The sequence below is a fragment of the Sarcophilus harrisii genome, chromosome 6, assembly GCF_902635505.1.
Source record: "Sarcophilus harrisii chromosome 6, mSarHar1.11, whole genome shotgun sequence".
Lineage (NCBI taxonomy): Eukaryota > Metazoa > Chordata > Mammalia > Dasyuromorphia > Dasyuridae > Sarcophilus > Sarcophilus harrisii.
The window spans coordinates 238,488,389-238,507,951 of NC_045431.1; the positions used below are offsets into that span (position 1 = coordinate 238,488,389).

The 19,563-nt window shown below is 57.3% G+C and overlaps 1 protein-coding gene across 1 annotated transcript; it reads left to right on the top strand.

Annotated features, from left to right (window-relative positions):
* The first annotated feature begins 8,429 nt into the window (after positions 1–8,429).
* On the top strand, positions 8,430–10,855 carry LTO1 (LTO1 maturation factor of ABCE1). The gene is made up of 5 exons (XM_031941813.1): positions 8,430–8,577; positions 9,309–9,414; positions 9,627–9,697; positions 10,010–10,127; positions 10,260–10,855. The coding sequence occupies exons 1-5, from the start codon at positions 8,528–8,530 to the stop codon at positions 10,326–10,328; spliced, it is 414 nt and encodes a 137-aa protein (XP_031797673.1). The 5' UTR covers positions 8,430–8,527; the 3' UTR covers positions 10,329–10,855.
* Positions 10,856–19,563: the final 8,708 nt, after the last annotated feature.

The following is a 19,563-nucleotide window of genomic DNA, read 5'->3' on the forward strand; positions in this document are numbered from 1 at the left end:
GCATTGTGAGGTGTACGAAGCCCGGCACGGAGATGTTATCTCAAGTCCATCCTCACAACAGCCTGAAGGTGGGCGCCATTTTTATCCTCACTTTGCCAAAAAGAAAACTGAGGCCGAGATGTTGTCAGCATTGATTAAACACCTACCAGATGCCAGCCACACTGCTCCTAAGTTTCTGGGGCAGGATTGGAACTCGTTTTCTTGACTCCTGGTGTATCCTCTGCTTTCTTCATTAAACTACATTAATCTCTCTCTCTTTATCTCTCTGTGTCTGTCTCTCTCTCTCATCCCCCTTTCAACTCAGAAATTGCAGGATTCAGTATAAGACCCCATTTAATTTCCCATATGGCGAACCAATCGTATACATCTTATAGGGCTGGAAGTTGCCAAGGCAACCAGCCACAACTCACTCTACTACTTTGCTATTGTTTACACTGGACCAAGAATTGTCAAGTGTCTCCCAGAGGTTTCATCACAGGTAGAAAGAATTCCCTGGAGTCAGAACCTGCAGTTCATTGACCCCTGAGCCCGAGGCAGGTCTTAAGCTGTGGGGCCCTGTGAGCTCTGAATGCCAGGTTCCAGAGCCGGGCACTTAGTTATAAAACATTGTCTGAGTGGAGAGAGATGGACCCTCAGAGAGGCTTGAGATGTTTGGAATTTGGGATAGGAACATGTGAACTGAGACCAGATTTACACTCAGCTCCTCCTGACTTCAGGGCTACAATAATGTTTTTTAAAAGGCTAAGAAGCTTGGATTTAGAAGACGTGAGTTCCAGTCTTATCTGGCTGCTTACTGGCTGCGTGACTTTCCTTCTCTCTGAAAAAAGAGGGTGGGATTTAATGGATTTCCCCATGGCGTCCAGCTCTCTGACCTTTGGTGATCCTCTGCTGCCATCCTTTCTCTCCACAATTTACAGTTTACAAAATCCAGATTTCCTCCGTGGTTGAAGGAACCTTAGAGACCATCTCCTCTAAGCTGTCCCTGAATGAGAATTCCCTCTTCAAAGTAGCCAGTAAGCAGCCACCCAGCTTTGGCCAACTCCAGTGGGGCAACCCCGGCCTTTTTAGTACAGTTCCAACTAGTAAATGGTTGTTGACTGATCGACACCAACCTAACTCTATCACAACTTTCACCTTTCCTAGCCTTGTCGTCTGAATCCAACTGGAGCTAGTCCAATCCATCTTCTAAATCCTTTAAATAATGGAAGAAAACTATTATCCCCTGTCCAGTTTTCCTCCTCAAAGTTAAATGTTCAACTCCAAGTTAATTATGCATGCTCCTTCAATCTTTCCTCATACAATGACAATAGATTAAAAAAACTGGATTCAAATCCAGCCCATGACACCATCTGCCTCAGTTTCTTCATTTGTTAGCTGGAGGTAAGACCATCTATCCGGTCTGTCTCATTTCATTTGGGAGAACAGCTAAGTTATCAGCAAAAACAAAACAAAACCCAAAATGAGAAAGAAATGTATCTTGCCTTCAGCAAGGGAAAGGCACATTCCCTGAAGGGAACTATTGACAGGTTTAGGGGGACAGTCAGGACATCGGGCAGCCCCAGATCCCTAAGTGTGATCTTAGCCTCTGCCTGTCATCATCCCCATTAACATAGCCAGTGCTGGTCTTGCAATAGCCTTTATCTTCAGCATGACTGGCCTTGATTCCCCTACAACAGAGAAAGGCCATTGATACTGTCCATGGTCATGAAATGTTGGAGAAGATCAGGCAGGTCTTTTCATTGTGGGGTAACTGCCCTGCTCAGCAGCCATTCCTATTGCCAATTTTTTCCCAGTCTGGTCTAAGAAAAACCGTCTTAGGCTGTGGGGGGACTTTTATTTCTTCCAAAAGCAAGCTTGCCTGCACACGAATTGAGCTCCCAGAAGTGTTGGATAAGGGGGATTAAAAAGCCACAAGCAAGGAAAGGCCCCTAATTCAGGATATCTGGCCTATTGTATGCCAGGGTTCCAGTTTCTGGGAAGCAAGGAAGCGCCCCCCAGGCAGGATGCCTGGCCTGTTATCAGCCCAGATCGTAAAATCATAAAATCGAGGAAGTGCCCCCCAACTCAGGATGTCTGTGAAAGCTTAATCTGGTCTTGTGGCTGCTGATTTAGCAGAAAGATTTGGATTCGCTTGGGGAGCATCGCAGAGGGTTGTTGGTATGCCAGTCCAGAGGGGCTCAAACCATCTTCTTTGGTCAGTCCATGGGTTTAGCTTTCTGTGGGGGGTGAGGGGCTCACGTGAGTCCCGCCTTGGCGTCACTATCCTGCTCAGAGGTTCCTACCTCTCATGTTCCTGACAGGAGGAAATTGTGGCTCAAGACCCAGCCATGCATTTGGGTGGTTTTTATCATCCTTGCATCTCTGCAGAGTCCTGCTTTGGGGCTGAGTTACAGAGTGGATGATGGCTCAGGAGAACCTGGTCCTGGTGACTAAGTCCTGAATAGCAGCAGCATCAAAGCTCATTATCTGGCCCCCAAGGATGCTGGGCGGGAGCATCTCAGATCTCTCCCCCCTCCAGTGCATTCTAAGTGATCTTCCTCCAGCTCAGCTCGGATCATATCATCCCTTTTCCATCTCAATCGACTCCAGGGATTCCCTCTGGCCTCCAGAAGGGCCTCCAAGGCCCTTCATCACCTGCTCCTCTTACCTTCCGACACCTTACTCCCCAACTGTACTCTTTGATCCAGTGGTTCCAGCTAGGGACTGCTCCATGAACAGTTCCTCTATCTCTGGGCTCCAGGCATCCTCTCGGGCTGTTCCCCAGGCCTGGAACCTCCCCCCCCCTCCACTTTGCATTCCCTGATGCTCTCCAGGAAGTCTTCCCCAGTCCTGCTTCACTTTGGTGCCTGGGAAGCTCTCCCATTGAAAGCTCTCCCCCACACAGGGGATGGGGGTGGGGGTGGGGAGGGGTGACCTCTGCTTCTGATGGATGTGTTTCTCACAGAGCTTCCATTTTAAGAAGAATGTCCAGCTTGGCTGTGCTTTCCTGCCTCTCCTGGCTGCAATTCTGATTCACCTCCCCAGGATTTTGTTAACCCTGCCCCTTTAATGGGTCCATTCATTTCCCCTCCCCTCAGCTCACTTTTATATGCTCTTTTCTGTATTAGACGGTAAGCGTCTGGAGGGCAGGCATTGATATTGCCAATAGTATTTCCAATACTGGCACATAGCAAGTAAGCAAGGGCTTATCTATCTACACAACCTTTCTCTCTCTCCCCTCCAGTTTCTCCTGCCTCTACCTTGTTCATACATAGTTGTTTGCATGTTGAGTCTCCCATTAGATTATGAACCTTGGGAAGGCTGTCTTTACTTTTCTTTCCCCAGTATACAGTAGGTGCTCAATAAATGCTTATTGTCCTGACATGTTGATACACTGTTTCATTGAACTACACGACAATTCTATGAGGAAAGTGCTATCATCTTTCTCATTTTTCATGAGAAACTCATTTTTAATGAGATTATGTGATTTGCCCAAAATAAATATCTGAGGCAATATTCTGATACCTTCTTACATCCAACATTCTCTCTACTATTGACACTCGGTTGCCTAGCAACAACATGATATAATCCCTGCCTTCAAAGAGTTGATATTTTTCAGGAGATAAAATGAACATGGATAAGTAAGTATAGAGTCAATTGAGGAGAGAGACAAGAAAGGAAAGAAAGAAAAGAAAAGAAAGAAAGAAAGAAAGAAAGAAAGAAAGAAAGAAAGAAAGAAAGAAGGGAGGGAGGGAAGAAGAAAGGAAGTAGGGAAAGAAGGACAGAAAGAAAGGAAGAAAGAAAGGAAGGAAGGAAAGGAAAGAAAGAAAGAAGGAAGAAAAAAGGAAAGGGGGGGAATAGAAGGAGGGATGGAAGTTGGGAAGGAAGAAAGGAAGGAAGGAGGGAAGGAAAGAGTGAAGGAAGGAAAGAAAGAAAGGAGAAAAGAAAGAAGGAAGGAAGGATAGAAGAAAAGAAAAAAGTAAAGAAAGAAGGAAGAAAAGAATTTTGGAAAAAAGAAAGAGAGGGAGACAAGGAAGGAAGGAGATATGGAAGGAGGTAAAGAAGGAAGAAGAGAAGGAAAGAAAGGAGAAAAGAAAGAACAAAGTAAGAAAAGGAAAGAAAGAAAGAAGTGAGGGAGAGAGGAAGAGGGGGAGAAGGGAAGGAGAGAATGAAAACTAACAAAGGGGGATTGTGGTGAGGGGATATTTGATCTAAGCTCTAAAGAAAACGAAGGATTTTTAAGAAGGGGAGGTGAGGAGTGAGTATATTCCAGACATGGGGGACAGCCTATGCAAAGGTGAGAAATTAAATATTCGCTAAGTTCACAAAACAGCAAAAAGTCCACTTTGCCTGAAATCTAAGCATATGTGCAGAGGAATAAGCCTGGAAACATGGGTGTGAGGGCCCGAATGTGTCACACTGAAGCGTCGGTATATATAAACGCAGAAGCCTGGCTCCTTTGGGAGAACGCCATTAGCTTGGCCCTGAGGGGCCAGTAGGCTGTGGCCATTCAAGACTGTCTCCTAGGGTTTGGGGAACAAGGAAGGCTGCGTGGGACCTGCACCTCGGTGTGTGTGTGTGTGTGTGTGTGTGTGTGTGTGTGTGTGATGTGTGTGTGTCTCTGATGTGTGTGTGTGTGTGGTTTTGAAGCAATTATTGCACTCAGACCCAAAATGATGGCTCCAAGCTCAGGGTGGGAAGGACTCCTTCCAGCCACTGAAAGTCCAAATGAACCGTGGCACAAAAACTGTGACATAAAGGACTGAAGGGGCAGGGTCTTGCAAAGCCACGAGATGGGAGACCTGTCTTTTCACTGCCGCCTGACTCATGCCCAGAAAGCACAGGGAGTCCCTAAGGCAGTACCAGCTGAGGAGGACGGTTGGCCCAGGGTCAAGCTCTGCTGGGAGTCTCTGATGCAATCCTGGCAAGTATTCGGTGAATTCCAACTATGTGCAAGGGCAGGAAGCCGGTCGGTTCTAGGGTTCGGCCGGAAGAGAAAGGCCCTGGGCAGGTGGCTTAGACTTGTGGATTGGGGGAACTATGCGGGGGGTATTGTAAAGACCCCTGCAAGAGGGGCGGGTGCTCAGAAAGAACAATGGGAGAGGAACTCAGCCTCGTGTAGTGCTCAGTGTCTGTTGGATGAAAAGAAGGAAGAAAGGAAAGAGAGGAAGAAGGGAAAGAAAAAGGGAGGGAGGGAAAGAGGGAAGAAAAGGAAGGAAGGAGGGAGGAAAAGAGGAAATGAAGGAAGGAAAGGAGGGAAGGAAGGAAAGAGGAAAGGAGGGAGGGAAGAAAAGGAAGGAAGGAGGGAGGGAAAGAGGAAAGGAAGGAAGGAAAGAAGAAGGGAAGGAGGGAGGGAAGGAAGAAAGAGGGAAAGAAGGAGGGAGGGAAAAAAGAAGGAAGGGAGGAAGGAAGGAAAGAAAGAGGAGGAAAGAAAGTTGTAAAGGTAAATAGAATCAAGTTCCAGATGGTCCTGAATGCAAGCTAAGGAGTCTGGACTCTATCCTGTAGGGTGCTGGTAACCATTGAATGTTTCTTAGGGAAAGAATGAAAAACGAAGCATGTACTTTGTGCTGAGAACTTTGCTAAGTGCCGGGGATACAACTGGGGGTTTTGGTCTAATAGGGGAGATTACTGATACCGAAGGCTTCTGCAAAGTCTCAGGGACAAGTCCCATGATCCTTTGCACCACCAAAGCAGGTCGTGACTCTGCTCTGATAGCATTTCCCTTGATAAAACCCTCTGCTCTGATGTTGAGCCGCAGGACACGGCCAAAGCCTGGGTACCAAGGCCCCTCCTTCTGGGTCTCCAGGGGCTGCATCTCCACAGGGGCCACTTCCTGGAGGACGATGGAGGGCAGCCAAGCCCGGCCACTCCCGAGACTCCGGGGCTCCGGGTCGGGGATTTTCTCTGAGGGGAGATGGCTGGGCCTGCCCGGCCCCCCTGCCCCCTGGGGCTCCCTCGGGCAGCCCGCTTTGCCGCCCTATCCATGGTCGCCGGCTGGTACCTGGTGGTGACGGGCGGGCTGAATGCAGGGCAGGTGGTCGGGGGCAGGCTGCTCCCCAGGGCCCGCCCGTCAGGGGCAGGCGATGGTGAGCAAAGGGGACCCTTCCCCCTCGATGAGCCAGGGTGGGGTCCCCCGAGAGGGCTGGAAGGAGGAGATGGCAGTGATGACGGTTAAATCAAGGAGGCCAAAGACTCAAGTCACCCTGACTGGGAAATCGGGGCGAACTTCAGCGGAAACACTGACCCCCGCGAGCAGCAGGTGCGGGGGGGGGGGTTAATGTCTTCGGTGACCCAGCTTTTCCAGCCCCGCCTCCGCCCCGAACCGCCGCTCTCTGGGAGCCCGGCAGCCCCCCGAGCCTGGCCCGCCTCCCCGGGAGTGGGGAGGGGCGAGCAAGGGGGAGGACAGCGAGCTGCGCCCAGCCTGGCGGGCTTCCCGGAGGAGGCGCTGGGGATGGTCACTGAACGGCTAAGGGAGAAGTCCGGGAAGCCAAGGGGCTTCCATTTGTGGGCGATGACTTCCAGGCGTGTTTGCCAGAGCTGTGGGGACGGTCCTGGCGAGAGCAACGAAGAACACCCAGGAACCGCCGCGGCCTCTGTCCCCAGCGCTCCGGCTCGGGCCGCCCCGTCTCCCAGTCCCCATTTCGTTGGCCGGAGCTCCGTCTCCCGCCCTCAGGCCCCGGCTCCGACGCTGGGTGCTGGAGGCCCCCTCCCGGCGGCCCGCGCTCCTGCCGCGCTGGATGCTGGAGGGCCCCGCCTCCCCCCCGCGCTCCTGCCCCGCTGGATGCTGGAGCCCCCCCCCCCCCCCGCGCTGGATGCTGGAGGCCCCCGCCTCCCCCCCGCGCTCCTGCCCCGCTGGATGCTGGAGCCCCCCCCCCCCCGCGCTGGATGCTGGAGGCCCCCGCCCCCTGTCCCCGCGCTGGATGCTGGAGCCCCTCCCCGCGCTGGATGCTGGAGGCCCCGCCCCCTGTCCCGCGCTGGATGCTGGAGCCCTCCCCGCGCTGGATGCTGGAGGCCCTGCCCCCCGTCCCCGCGCTGGATGCTGGAGCCCCCCCCCCCCCCCGCGCTGGATGCTGAGGCCCCGCCCCCTCCCCGGCCCCGCGCTCCTGCCGCTGGATGCTTAGCGATCCCTCCCGCGAGGACATTGTTCGCTTATCTTCCCAGATGCTCCCGAGGAGATAAAGGCCCGGGATAGAGCCACACTGTAAACGAGGGCCGTGATTGAGTTTCAGGAGCTAATTAACTCGGCGCGGGGCGCCCTTTGGCGGCGCGGGGGGGGGGAGGGGGTCCGCGGCTCCAGCCAAGGAGGGGGCGGAAGGGGCCGCCGCGCCCTTGCTGGCCCCCGGGCCAGTCAGCGAGGAGCCGGGCCCGGGGAACTTCCTCCCCCTTGGCCGGCGGGGGGCGCTCTCTGCCCGAGCTGCTCCAGGGTCCCGTCATCCGGCCCCGACGCCTCCCGGTGGCCGCTGGGAAAGCAGCCGGGAACGTTAGCCGCGGCGCCGCGGGGCCCGGACCCTCCATTGCTGCGCCGCGCGCTCCCCCTGCGGGCCAGAGGCCTTTGGGCGCCCCCGGCAGGAGAAGCCGTGCTTGGGGCGGAGCCAGGGCCTCGGCCTCTAGCCCGGATCCTCTCCTCTCCGGCCTCTGAAAACAGACCGAGGGGTCCCGGCCCCGCAGCGCCCCCAGCCGGAGGCCCTGGGTCTGCGGAGCACTGTCTGTCACCTTGGGGACGAGTCGAATTTAGGCCTAGAGTGCCCCCCAGCGGCCACGAGTGACGCGGCAGCGGGACCAGTCCTGCTCTGGGAGGAAAGGGCATGCACGGGGTCCCCTTCAAGGGGCGGGGCGGGGGGCCGGGCTCCGAAGACACGTGCCCCAGACACACTAACCAGGCAGGGAGGGGCGTGGAGGGAGGGGTGACCTCGGACGAGCCCCTCACTCTCTCTGGACCTCAGCCTTCTCGTCTGTGAAATGGGGCTGAGTGTGTGTGGCGGGGACCAGAGGCCGTCCAGGGTTCCCCAGTTTAGGCTAGCCCGGGTTCTGAGGGCCCAAGGCGGAACGGGCCCCGAGGGGGAGAAGCCGAGGGGGGGGGGGGGAGCATTTATTAAGTTCCGAGTGTGTGCCGCGCCCTGAAAGACCCGGGGGAAGCCCCGCGCGTCCAGACCACCCTCCGCGCAGCATGGGGGCCGGGGTGCAGACTTGGGAGCCCCGGCTTTGAGGCTTCTCCCCGCTCCAATCCCGAGGTGTGAGTGTGCTTGTGCGTGTGCTGCCCCTCTAGCCGCAGGCACGGATTAAACGCCGCCTGTCTGCACCGCCGAGAAGCGAGCGGGGGAGGCGAACCCTGGCTCCTCCTCTGACTCCGCCTCTGACTCCGCCTCTGACTCCGCCTCTGGTCCTGCCTCAGAGCCCGCCCCTCTCCAGTGCCCCTGAGCATGCGCCGTGGGCTCCGCCGCCCGAGCCCTCCCGCTCGCCGTAGTTTCTGTCCCGTCAGTCTGTGCGCGGCCGGCCCGGCCTGGGAGGGGAGGCGATCCCGGGCGGGCCGGAGCCGAACCGGGTCATGGACCGACCCCCGGACCTGTTTGACGCCATCGTGATGGCGGAGGAGAGGTGGGTGCGCGCCTGCGCCCTGTCCCGGCCTCCCAGCCCGCGCCCGGCCCTTCTGCCTCAGTTTCCCACCCGCTCCTCAGCTCCGCTCCACGTCTGCCCCTTCCCAGGGGAGGGTGCTCCGGGAGCACCGAGAGGCCCCCGGCCCTGTCTGAGCCCCGGAGGGGGAGCGGCCATTCGGGCCTCTTCAGCTGAGTTTGGGGTCCGGCCCTCCGGAGTCCTCCCAGGAACAGGTGGAGCCTCTCTGACGACGGGCTCTTCTTCTTTATAGGCCGCGCCGGGCCCGCGGGTCCTGGGGGGGGAGGGGGAGAAGCCGGGCGCCTTGGAGGGTCTCTGCCCCCCCCCGAGTGACAGGGACCCTGGTTTTATGGGACCCCTAGTGCTGGGGCCAAGGCCGTGGGCTCGGGCCCCTGCACCCCCGCCCCCCTTAAACCAAGCGCAGTTCAGTCCGCCAGCACCTAGTAAGCGCCTGCTGTGTGCCGAGTCCGCCAGCACCTAGTAAGCGCCTGCTGTGTGCCGAGTCCGCCAGCACCTAGTAAGCGCCTGCTGTGTGCCGAGTACCGGAGACACGGAGGGCGCCCCTCCCCCAGCAGCGGGGAGAGAGGCGGGGGTGGAGACGGGCTCCTGTGGGGGGACTCGGGCCTCGGGAGGCCCCAGAGGGCGCGGCTCCTGCTGTAACGGCTCCCCTCGGCCTCCCCCCCCACTGGGAGGTTCCCGTGTTCGTTCTCCCTCAGGTACCGCGGTGAAGGCTTCCAGGAGGGCTACGCCGAGGGCCGCTGCCTGGGCCTGGCCGAGGGCCGGCGGGCGGGAGTGGTCCGGGGGGCCAGCATCGGGTCAGAGGTCAGCAGGAACCCCCGGAGCCGCCCCAGGGGTCCCTGGGGGGGAGGGGGGCGGGCGGGCGGGGGGGAGGGGGAGGCGCCCAGCATCTTCCGGCCTCCCCTTTGGCCGGGCCGGGGTCCCAGAGCTCGGGCTCTCAGCCTGCTCTGAGGCTTTTCTGGGGGGGGGGGGGGGACTTGGGCCCATTGTATTCTCCCCTTTAACTTAACCCGCAGATCGGGAGCTACCGAGGCTTCGCCCTGACGTGGAAGTGCCTGCTCTCGGGGAGCACCTCGGACAAGGACAGGTGGGCGCTGGGGAAGGCGGGGAGGGCTTGGCTTGGGTTTCCCTCCTTGCCCCGGCTCCGGGCCGGGCCTGACCCCCCCCCCCCGCCCTGCAGTTAGACTTTGGGGCTCCGCCTTGGAGACGGGGTTGCCCGCCTCCCCCGAGGCTCCCTCTGGGCAAGCGCGGGGCAGGGTCACGGTCCCCCGTCGGGGCCCGGGGATGGGGCGAGGCGGGGCGCCCCCGCCTCTTCGGGCTTGGTGGCGGGTGCCCCGGGCCCCGGGTTCCCCTGGCCCGGGCCCGACCAAGGCCTCAGGCCCTGCCTCCTGCTCTCCAGGAAGAAGGCCAAGATGCTCGACTCGCTCCTGGGGATGGTGCAGAGGTTCCCGTACGCCGACCCCACTCACGGCGAGCTCCACGAAGACCTGGACAGGATTCGGGGGAAGTTTAAGCAGGTGGGCTCTGTGAGAGTCTGGGAGGACCGGAGAGCGGGTCGGGAGGCGGGGGAGGGGGAGCAGGCTGGGGGGAGGGCGCTGGCTCCCCCGCCGCGCCCCCGTCTGCAGCCTCTGCCTTCGTCTGTGCCGCAGGTTTGCTCTCTGCTGAGCGTTCAGCCCGACTTCCACGTCAGCCCCGGAGGCTCCGCCCTCTCCTTTTGAGCAGGGCCGGGCACAGAACGGCCGCCTGCGCGTGGTGAGCGGACGTTCCCGAAGGCCGGGCCGGGCCTCGCCAGGAAGGTTTGGCGCCGTGGCCGCCAGGTCCTGGGTGTCACCTCAGGGATGCGTTTGCACTGTGGCCTTCTGGGAAACTGGGCCCGAGCTCCCTCAGAAAGTCCCTTCCTGCTTCCTGTGAGCCTCTGTGGTCCTGCTCGTGGGGGGGCCGGGTCCCTCAGCCTCCAGAGAGCCGGTCGCAGGATCCGAGGGCAGAGAAGGGATAAGCAAGTCAAGAATCCCTCCCGAGGTCCCCGGCACAAGGTTCCGGTGGTCAGCCCCTCCTCCGGCCGAGGTTGAGCGGCCCTGCCCCATTGGGGCTGACCGGGACGGAGCAGGCCTCAGAGTGAAGGGGGACCCGTCAAGTGGCTCTAGCAAGTTCTACCCTGGCCTTGCTTCCCCTTGCCCTGGCCGCTCGTCCCCAAGTGGCTAAAGACGGGAAAACATGCTGTAGCACGATTAAACTTGTGCCATGAGCCGTGTGTGGTTTCTCCTGGTGGGGCAGGGTGGGCGCGGCCTGGGGAAGAGCTGGTGACCTTGGACAGCCCCTCTGCGCCCTAGGTTCCTCATCCGTTAGATTCTGCTCCTGCTGCCTTTGTCACGACTCCTGACCCATTCCCAACCCCCCTCTGTGCTTTCCCCCATCTTGCTTCCCAGGGACCATAGTAGCCAGTCAGCATCACCTCAGCCCCATGGGGAACAGCTTCCTCTAGTGCCCACGGTCAAGACCTTCCACAGTCTGGTGCCCGCCTCCCCATTCACACTGGCCCCTTCAGCCAGACGGACCCAGCCCCTGCTCCCTCCCGACCGGCCCCCCATTTTTCCTGAGCCAGAGGCTCCCTCTTCTGGTCCTGCTCCATTCAGCATTGCCTGGAACCCTCCTGGGGGGACAGTGCTGGAGATATTTGGGCGCTTTTCTCCCCTCCCCCTTAGATTGCAGGCCCCTTGAAGTGTCCGCTGCCTGGGGCCCGGGGCCCCTCTCGGCTGCAGCCAGAGGCTGGCGTTCCCGCAGGTGAGGGTCCCAAGTGTGTGGCTACCACCCATTGGGCGCAGCGGTGGGCACCTGAAATGTCCTCCCTGACCAGTGATACTGCTAGCTTTAAATTCTTTTTCCAACTAAAAGTTAAACTGAATTTTTATTGTTTCATAAAGAAGATGGACCTTTCTGACCAAGCAAACCCAATAGGACCCACATCTGAGCAGTCTGCTGAGCTCTCAGCGGCAGAAAACCCTCGCATGGGGAGGGCCGGCCTGGGAGCAGGGAGGCAGGGAGCAACTTCAAGACCGGCTCCTGGCTCCAAGGCTGGCACAGCAGAGCTGCCTTAGCCAGGCGGCACCAGGAGCAGAGAACTCTCGGGGCCCAGGCCTGGTAAATTCTCGGGCCCCTAAATATGAAAACCTGGTTCTTAGGGGATGAGCTCCCGGGGGTGGGGGCTCCAGGAACATTTCCTCTTCTACATTCTGTTTAGAGCAGACCCATGGTGCCGTCTGAAAGTAGGACGGGGCTCCTGGAGGTCCCAGGGAGTGCCGTGTTTCTCAGTGTGTAAAGCGCACAAAATTTCAAAAGCAACTGATGTGATTTCAGATGGGCACAACTCGCCCCACAAAAAAGCTGGTCCACAGTGACCTGGGCGCAAAACCCGCGCTTGCAATCTCATGCGCTTCCCCCAAGGGGACTCGAACCAGACGGAGTCTCGGGCTTTGCGGGTTCTGAAGAAGGCCCAGGTCCGAGGGATGAGCTCAGAGGCAGGGCTGCCCCGGGGGCCCAAAAAACTGTGTTCATTAAAATTCTGCCAGGAAGGAGCGTTTGTGAGTGGGAAGAAAGGAGAGTAATAGTGAGATGTATTGTTTTACAACTTGTGCCATCTGATTTTTTTTTTTTTTTAACAATTATAACTTTTTATTGACAGAGCCCATGCCTGGGTAATTTTTTTTACAACATTATCCCTTGCACTCACTTCTGTTGCGATTTTCCCCCTCCCCCAGATGGCAAGCAGTCCTATACATGTTAAATATTTCACGGTATATCCTAGATACAATCTATGTGTGCAGAACCGAACAGTTTTCTTGTTGCTCAGGGAGAATTGGATTCAGAAGGTAAAAATAACCTGGGAAGAAAAACCAAAATGCAAACAGTTTGCATTCATTTCCTAGTGTTCTTTCTTTGGGTGTAGCTGCTTCTGTCCATCATTGATCAATTGAAATTGAGTTAGATCTTCTCTTTGTTGGAGAAATCCACTTCCATCAGAATCCATCCTCATACAGTATCGTTGTTGAGGTATATAACGATCTCCTGGTTCTGCTCATTTCACTTAACATCAGCTTCTGTCAGTCTCTCCGGGTCTTTCTGAAATCATCCTGCTGGTCATTTCTTACAGAACAATAATATTCCATAACATTCATATAACATAATATACCCAGCCATTCTCCAATTGAGGGGCATCCACTCAGTTTCCAGTTTCTGGCCACTACAAACAGGGCTGCCACAAACATTTTCATGCCATCTGTTCTTTATGAGAACCCTAGGAAGGGGGGCCTCCTGTAATCCCCATTATAGAGCTAGGATGCTAGAGGCTCTGAGCAGGTCTTCCAGACTCCAGTGCTTTCCCCGCTGCACCACTGAGCTGTTCTCCGTGCCCTTGGGGAGCACGCTGCTTGGGAGGCAGGGGCTCAGCATCCAGAGACGGAATGTCCCAGGCCCCGGCCTTGTAGGCAAGAAAAGCACTAGTCTGAAGGAACAGAATGGAAAGCAAAGGGTGAAGTATTGGGGAGATTGGGAGGGGGGTTGGGGGTGCAGGGAGAGAAGCAGCAGAAAGGAAGCCCAGGCTCTGCAGAGTTAATGAATGCATTGATAAGAACTGGCTGTGAACCCCTTTCACAACTGATGGCTAATCACCTTGTAGAAAAGGGGCTCTGGGCCTCGTGCATGTGGTCTGACCTCATAGACTGATGTAGATGGAGAATGAGACTCAGCCCTCAGAGAGAGGGGAGCCCCCTCCCACAGGCGCATCCTCATCACACCTGTGTACACGTGTGCACCAAGAGACACGCAGTGCTCACTAACTGATTGGGCCTGTTTGGGGCAAGTGGCCGGAGTGTGGGGGATCCCAGTGCCGGACGGGGTGCTTGGGCGAGGCTCTGGATCCAAAAGGGAGGATCAGAGAACCGGAGAAATGAATCTAGCTGGCAGCCTGGACTCAGAGGCTCGGGAGGGAGCAATGGCGTCTGAGACCAGGTTGGCGACCTACAAGATCTGCCCCCCCCCTCCCCCCCCATGTCTTCACGTGCTGCTTTCCCAGGAGGGCGTCTTGGGCCTACAAGATCAATTCTTCTCCGACCAGAGACGTTGTTTCTCTTGGGGAGGCCCGTTAATGTGGGCCAAATTACCAGAGAGGCATGTTGGCAATAAATATATCTGTACCATAATCTTCCAAAGCACCGGAGAGGGGAGAAATACTCTTTTAATGGGACACGGACTAAGCCCCCCAAAGAGATTATGTTGACTTAACCCATCGGGGTTTTGAAACCTTAGCTCCATACAGTCTGGCGTGTCGACGCCTTTTGTTCTGTGCCCTCCAGAACTCAATCCGGGCCTCACAAATGCGGAATGCCATTTCCCCAGCAGCAGTTGTCGAGAAATTTGGAAATAATATCAACTTTCCCCGTTTCATCCACACTATCACATGTCAGTGTAAGTGTGTGAAAAGCGAAGCTGTTTTTGGTGGGTTTGCAGTGGGAGAATTCCCTTGGGACTTACTGGCTCGAGAACGCTGAAGGAACCCTTTGAGGCCTGCTGGGTCCTGCACGCCTCATTTTCTTTGCCTTCTTGTGAGTTTTTTCCTATTGTTTTTCAAGTTGGTGAGGGAGCAGGATGATGCATTTGTCAAGGTAGATGTGATTAACAGGCAGGAGGGAATGGTCCCATTTGGGGCAGTTCGGTGCTCATTTCTCTCCCCTGGCAGCAAATTTCTTCCTAAAATGCCCCTTTATTAGCTGTGTGGGATGGGAAGCTGGGGCTTCCTGTCAGACTGGGAGCTCCACGAGCCTAAACCGGCTTTCTCCCTTCCTGATGTTCCTGGCACTTAGCTGAATTCTTAGGATAGAGCTCGGAAAATGCTCAGTGTCCTGAAGGCCAAAGCAGCCAACCCTTTTGGGGGTTTGAGATCCAGCTCCTTATCCTAAAATCCCCACCCGGCTCTGTAGAAAAAGGTCCCAGCCCGTGGCGAGACGTCCGTGGACTTGGATGCCAGCAACCAGCAGCTTGACTCGTTTTGTCCATTTTGCCTTCCGTGGTCAGCCTCAGACTGAGAGCGGGAGCTGCCCTCTCCCCTTGTCTGGGCTACGTACCCATTTACCAGGTGGCTTATCTCACAGAAGCCTCCCAGTGCCCCTGTGAGCCTGGGCCCAAATCCAGCCTCGGATATTCACTACCTGCTTGTGATTCTGGACAAGTGTGGTAAACCGAGGAAAATGGGCACCTTGCTCCCAGGGTGGCTGTGAGATCACATGAAATATCCGGAGCAGTCAGCCAAGCTTCAAGAGCTCTAGCCATGTGGTTGTCACTGGGACCATCACGCGCCTGCTTGCGGTGCTCCCCATCACCGGGATGGTCATGCACCTGCTTGTGCTTTCCGTCACTAGGACACCATGCGCCTGCTCGCAATGCTTCCTTACCACAACCACTGTGACGCTAGAGCGTGTCAGTCTTGCCGAGTTTTCTGTGGCAGTTTATGGTACCGGCGGTGATCGTTCTGGTCGCGATCTCGCCCAAGAAGCATAGTCTGCCTTAGTGGCCACCAGCCTTCGGCCTCGGCCTCGGGCAGATCTGTGCTTCGGGAAGATGGTCCCAAATACAAGATGGAAACGGAGGGAAATCTCTCTTCCTTTCTAAAACTGGCCTTCCTCCAGCCCGCCTGTAGCCTCGATTGCCCACCTAAGAGGAACACTTCTCGTTATTCTTGCTCTCCCTCTGAACAACCTCAGAGCCGGCGGGGGATGCCCTCGAGACCAGCCCTCTGACCACTGACTCCAGCTGATGCCTCGGCAAAGCAGTCCGACTGTGGAACTCCGGGCAGTCTGGGTAGTTTCAGAACTTCCAACCCCCCCAAATGAATTCACAATTATGAAGATATTCAAAGCTCAGAATTAAAGTGATATCTTACTTACAGAACAATAACAATAATAAAAAAGCTACTAGGGAGTGCTTACTTTCGCCAGCTTTGTGCTAAGCATTTTACAATTATTGTCTGTTTGATCCCCATTTTACATATGGGGAGATTAAGTGACTTGCCCGGCATCACAACCAGGAAGCGTCTCAGACTGGATTTGAATTCGGGCCTTCCTGACTCCAGGCCCGGGGCTCTACCCACTGCACCTCCTCACTGTATTACAGAGAAGTCCAGGAAAAACCTCCTCACTTGTTTCCAAGAAAGGACAAAATGTTCAGAACCAGAACTCCGATTTTTGACAGATGTTCCTGATTAAGATTTTTACTGATGAAGAAATGCCTGAATCTCAACCCAGGACCCAGGACCGTAACAGTGGAAGAGAAAGGACTTTCTGCTGACTTGTGACTTCTCCGCCTGTTGGATGGGGGCGACCATGAGGGGCGGCTGGGGGACCGTTGAGTGTTGGAACAGTCACATAGTGGATCTTTGGAGCGTGGAGCCCTGGAGTTGGGAGGCCTGTCAGGGGAGGTCGAGGCTGTCCCCCCCCTTCTACAAACACCCCCCCTCTGGGATCCTTCTTAGGAGACTCCCCAGAGCAGCCTTCTGGGGAGGAGGGGGGGTGCACTGGCAGTTGGGCGGCTGAATGGGTAATATCTCTTAATGGCAGGGCCGGTCTTTGATCAAAGACTGGCAACCACTGGCCGTGGAGGGATCCTCGTGTGGACAAAACTTAGCCTGGACGGCCCCCGGGTCCCTTCCAGCGCGGAGCCACCCATAACCTCATAATGGGGACGTTCGCTCTGCTGAAAACAGCCATTGACTGAAAACACGGAATGCCTCCCACGACCGAAGACAACGTTTACCTCCATCTGGAGGCCCGGAGTATCAATGGACAGAAGGCAGCTTATGTTGGTCTCGGCCAGAATTTACTGAAGTGAAACCTCTGGCCGGCCCGGGGCAGCCAGCACAAGGAGTCTTGTGTGAGGCGGAGGGCCGGGGAAACTTGGCCGGCGTCTGACCCGTCAGTGTGTCCCTCAGTCCTGGGAAGGAAGGCCCCTGGGACGGCTGGGGACAGAGCGTGGCTGTGCCGGCGGCTGCGGGTGCGCTTTTGTGTGGCTTCTGTTGGGGGGCTCTCGCCATCTCTGAAGGCTGAGGAGAATGGGGCGCCCCAAAGGGCAGGGGCTGGGCCCTGGCTGGCGCTGCATGTGGGCTTCCGCCTTCCATCTGCTCCCAGCGGTGGGGCTCGGGGGGCAGTGCTGGCCCAAGAGGCCAGGGTGACAGCCCCTTGTGGCCTCAGTCTCCTTCCCAGTAAAATGTTGATTCCCAAACATCGCACCAAACTCTCCAGTGATCAGGCTGGCCGACAGCCAAGAGGAGCTCTTACTTTGGGAGCGCATGAGTCCCAGGGCCAGGATCATTGAGGGACGGGTCATTGGGCACTTCTGAGAAGAGCTGGAGCCTCTTGGGCCCCTTGGCAGGCTGGGAAGGTTGTGTCCACCCTGGGGTGGGGCTGTCCACCAGAAACCTTGAGCCTTGGCTGTCCCTGTGACCCTACTGGTCAGCCCGGGGGCCCCACTGGTCAGTCTCGGAGCCCCACCAGTCACTTCCGGGGCCCTGCAGGTCAGTGCCTGAGACCCTGCGGTCCGTCCCAGGGCCCTGCTGGTCAGTCCCAGGGCCCTGCCGGTCAGTCCCTAGATCCCACCAGTCGGCCCCGGGGCCCTGCTGGTCAGTCCCGGGGCCCTGAACGCCAGCACTTCTGAGTTGAGGAGTTCCTAAAAGCCCACTTGGGCAGGTGCTCTCCTTCAGCCTCCCCCTGCCCTCCCTCAGGCCGCTGCCCACTGCTCTGTGCCTTAAGTGAGCCCAGGCCATCATGGCAGGATGACGCCGAGGGTCCGGGCCAGGTTGGGCCACTTGTGGCGCTCCGTGGGCTCCATCCCGGCAGCTCTGGGTTCTCCCTGGACTCCTGAAGACGGCTGGGGAGCAGATTCAGGCCAGGAGAGCTACGTGCCCCCAGAGATGGGGCTTCCCAAGCTCAGGGAGGAGGTGGGGAACCCATCTTGGGCCCCTTCAGTTGAGCCCCTCGGTGCCTTGTTTTAGGGTTCGGGTCAGGAGTGGGGAGGGTTAGGGATGGAGGGGCTGAGCCTGCAGCCTTGGTCCTGGGCCCCATCGGCCATTTCTCTTCCAAGGCTTCTTTTGTGCTTTTCACTTAAAAACCCCGTGACTCACTGTTACTGTGTTTTAAAAATGATCGCTTTTGGCCCCTGGAGACCGCTGCCTTTAGAAGGGGATGGGAGGCCGAGGGAGATCTGGGGCTCAGGGTTGCTCCCGATGCCGTCAGAGCGGCTCCCCTTTTGATAATGACATTGGCAAAGCGCGTGCCTCCCAGCAGCCCCTGAGGTGGGCTCCGTTTTCCACGAGGGGGCTCGGGGCAAACATTTATGTGGCTCTTTAAGGTTAATAAGCCACTTTGTGGGGGAGTCCCAAGGTGGCATGGATTTGGTCCCTCCGCAGCAACCAGGGGAGAGAATTAGGGGTGACAGAAACCATGTGGACGGAGGGAGATGGGCCCACCAGTGTTGCCTGGCGAGCGCCCCCCGGCTGGCTGCTCCCCTGCCCGGGATGTACCAGGTTTCCCTTCTGGAGTGGGGCCCGGCCTCCTCTCTCCGAGTCTCCCAAAGGCAGCCGCCCTGGCGAGCCTCGGTGGGCCCTCCTGGCTCCCTTCAGGCCCTGAGCTGCGCTGGCCCAGCTCATGGTGAGTGGACTGTGGGAACGGATTAGAGCGTCCGGCTTTGTTCTCCTCCTGGGTGAACCCGGGATCAAAGGCATTCCTGGGATGGGAAAATGCGGCCTTCTGGGAGACCGGCCCTGACCAGCCCGTGGGGGCAGGGAGGGGCTTAAAGCCCCCCACCGGAGGGGCACGTCCCCACACCCAGGCAGCGCGCAGGCCTGGGCTCCAGAGGCAGCCAGTGGGTCCGAGGCACCCGACTCCACGCAGGGCACACGCCGGACCCGGCGCAAACTGGACATGGCGCACACTGGCCACTCTGGTCCATGCGCACGGCGGCACGTGCTTGAAGAGTGCACATACACAGCACAGTGTCCACACGCACATGGGGCAGTGCACACTCACATATACACACACAGTCACATACACACACTCACAATCTCACACACACTCACATACACAGTCTCACACACACACTCATACACTCACACACACACATACTCACACACTCACACTCCTCCCCAGACTTTGGGATCCAAGGCCTGTGGACGAGCAGGCTGAGGGCAGGAGGGGCTGATCGGACCCAGGGCTCACCTGGGCTCCCCCTTCCTCCCAGAGGCTGCAGCTCGGGGTCTGCTCCCTGGGGCCCAGCTCCTCCGGGATGGTGGGGTCCCGTCTCCGAGCCCAGGGTGGCAGGTGTGGGCTGGGGAGCAATGTGGGTTGTGGGGTCCCGTCCCACTTCTGCCGCCTCCCCCGGGGAACCCTCCCAGGTATGGGACGTTCTCCAAAGGGTGGAAGGAAAACATTGCCCAAACAAACATGGCGACCAGTGAGTGAGATGAGGAAACGAAGGGGGGGGCTGTGGGGGGGAGAAGGGGGCTCTGAGCTGGGATTTATACTTCTGTTCATCCGCTGCATGGATAGTTTTGTATTCCCAAGGGCTTTGAGCTCACTTCCTCTGACCCCCCCCCAAATTTGCCAGGCCTGGAATTGATTTGTGTCCCCCTGAAATTAACTTGTGTCCTCCAGAAAAGGACCCTACATTTCTGGGGAGACTGGGGAAGCCTCATCTCTCCGCCCCCTATGTCCGGAGCCCCAGGGGAGCCCCTCCTGGCCAACCTTCTTCCTCAGGGTCATCGTCTTCACCCTCAGACTCTGGAGGGTCGCTCATCACCCCTTCTCTCTCTGGGGGAGGGACCCACTCGTTAGCCGGCTGGGGCTTCCTGCCCCATCAGTAAAAATGACGACACGGTCACTGGGTTTTACAAAGTTTATTTCTAGAATTTAACTT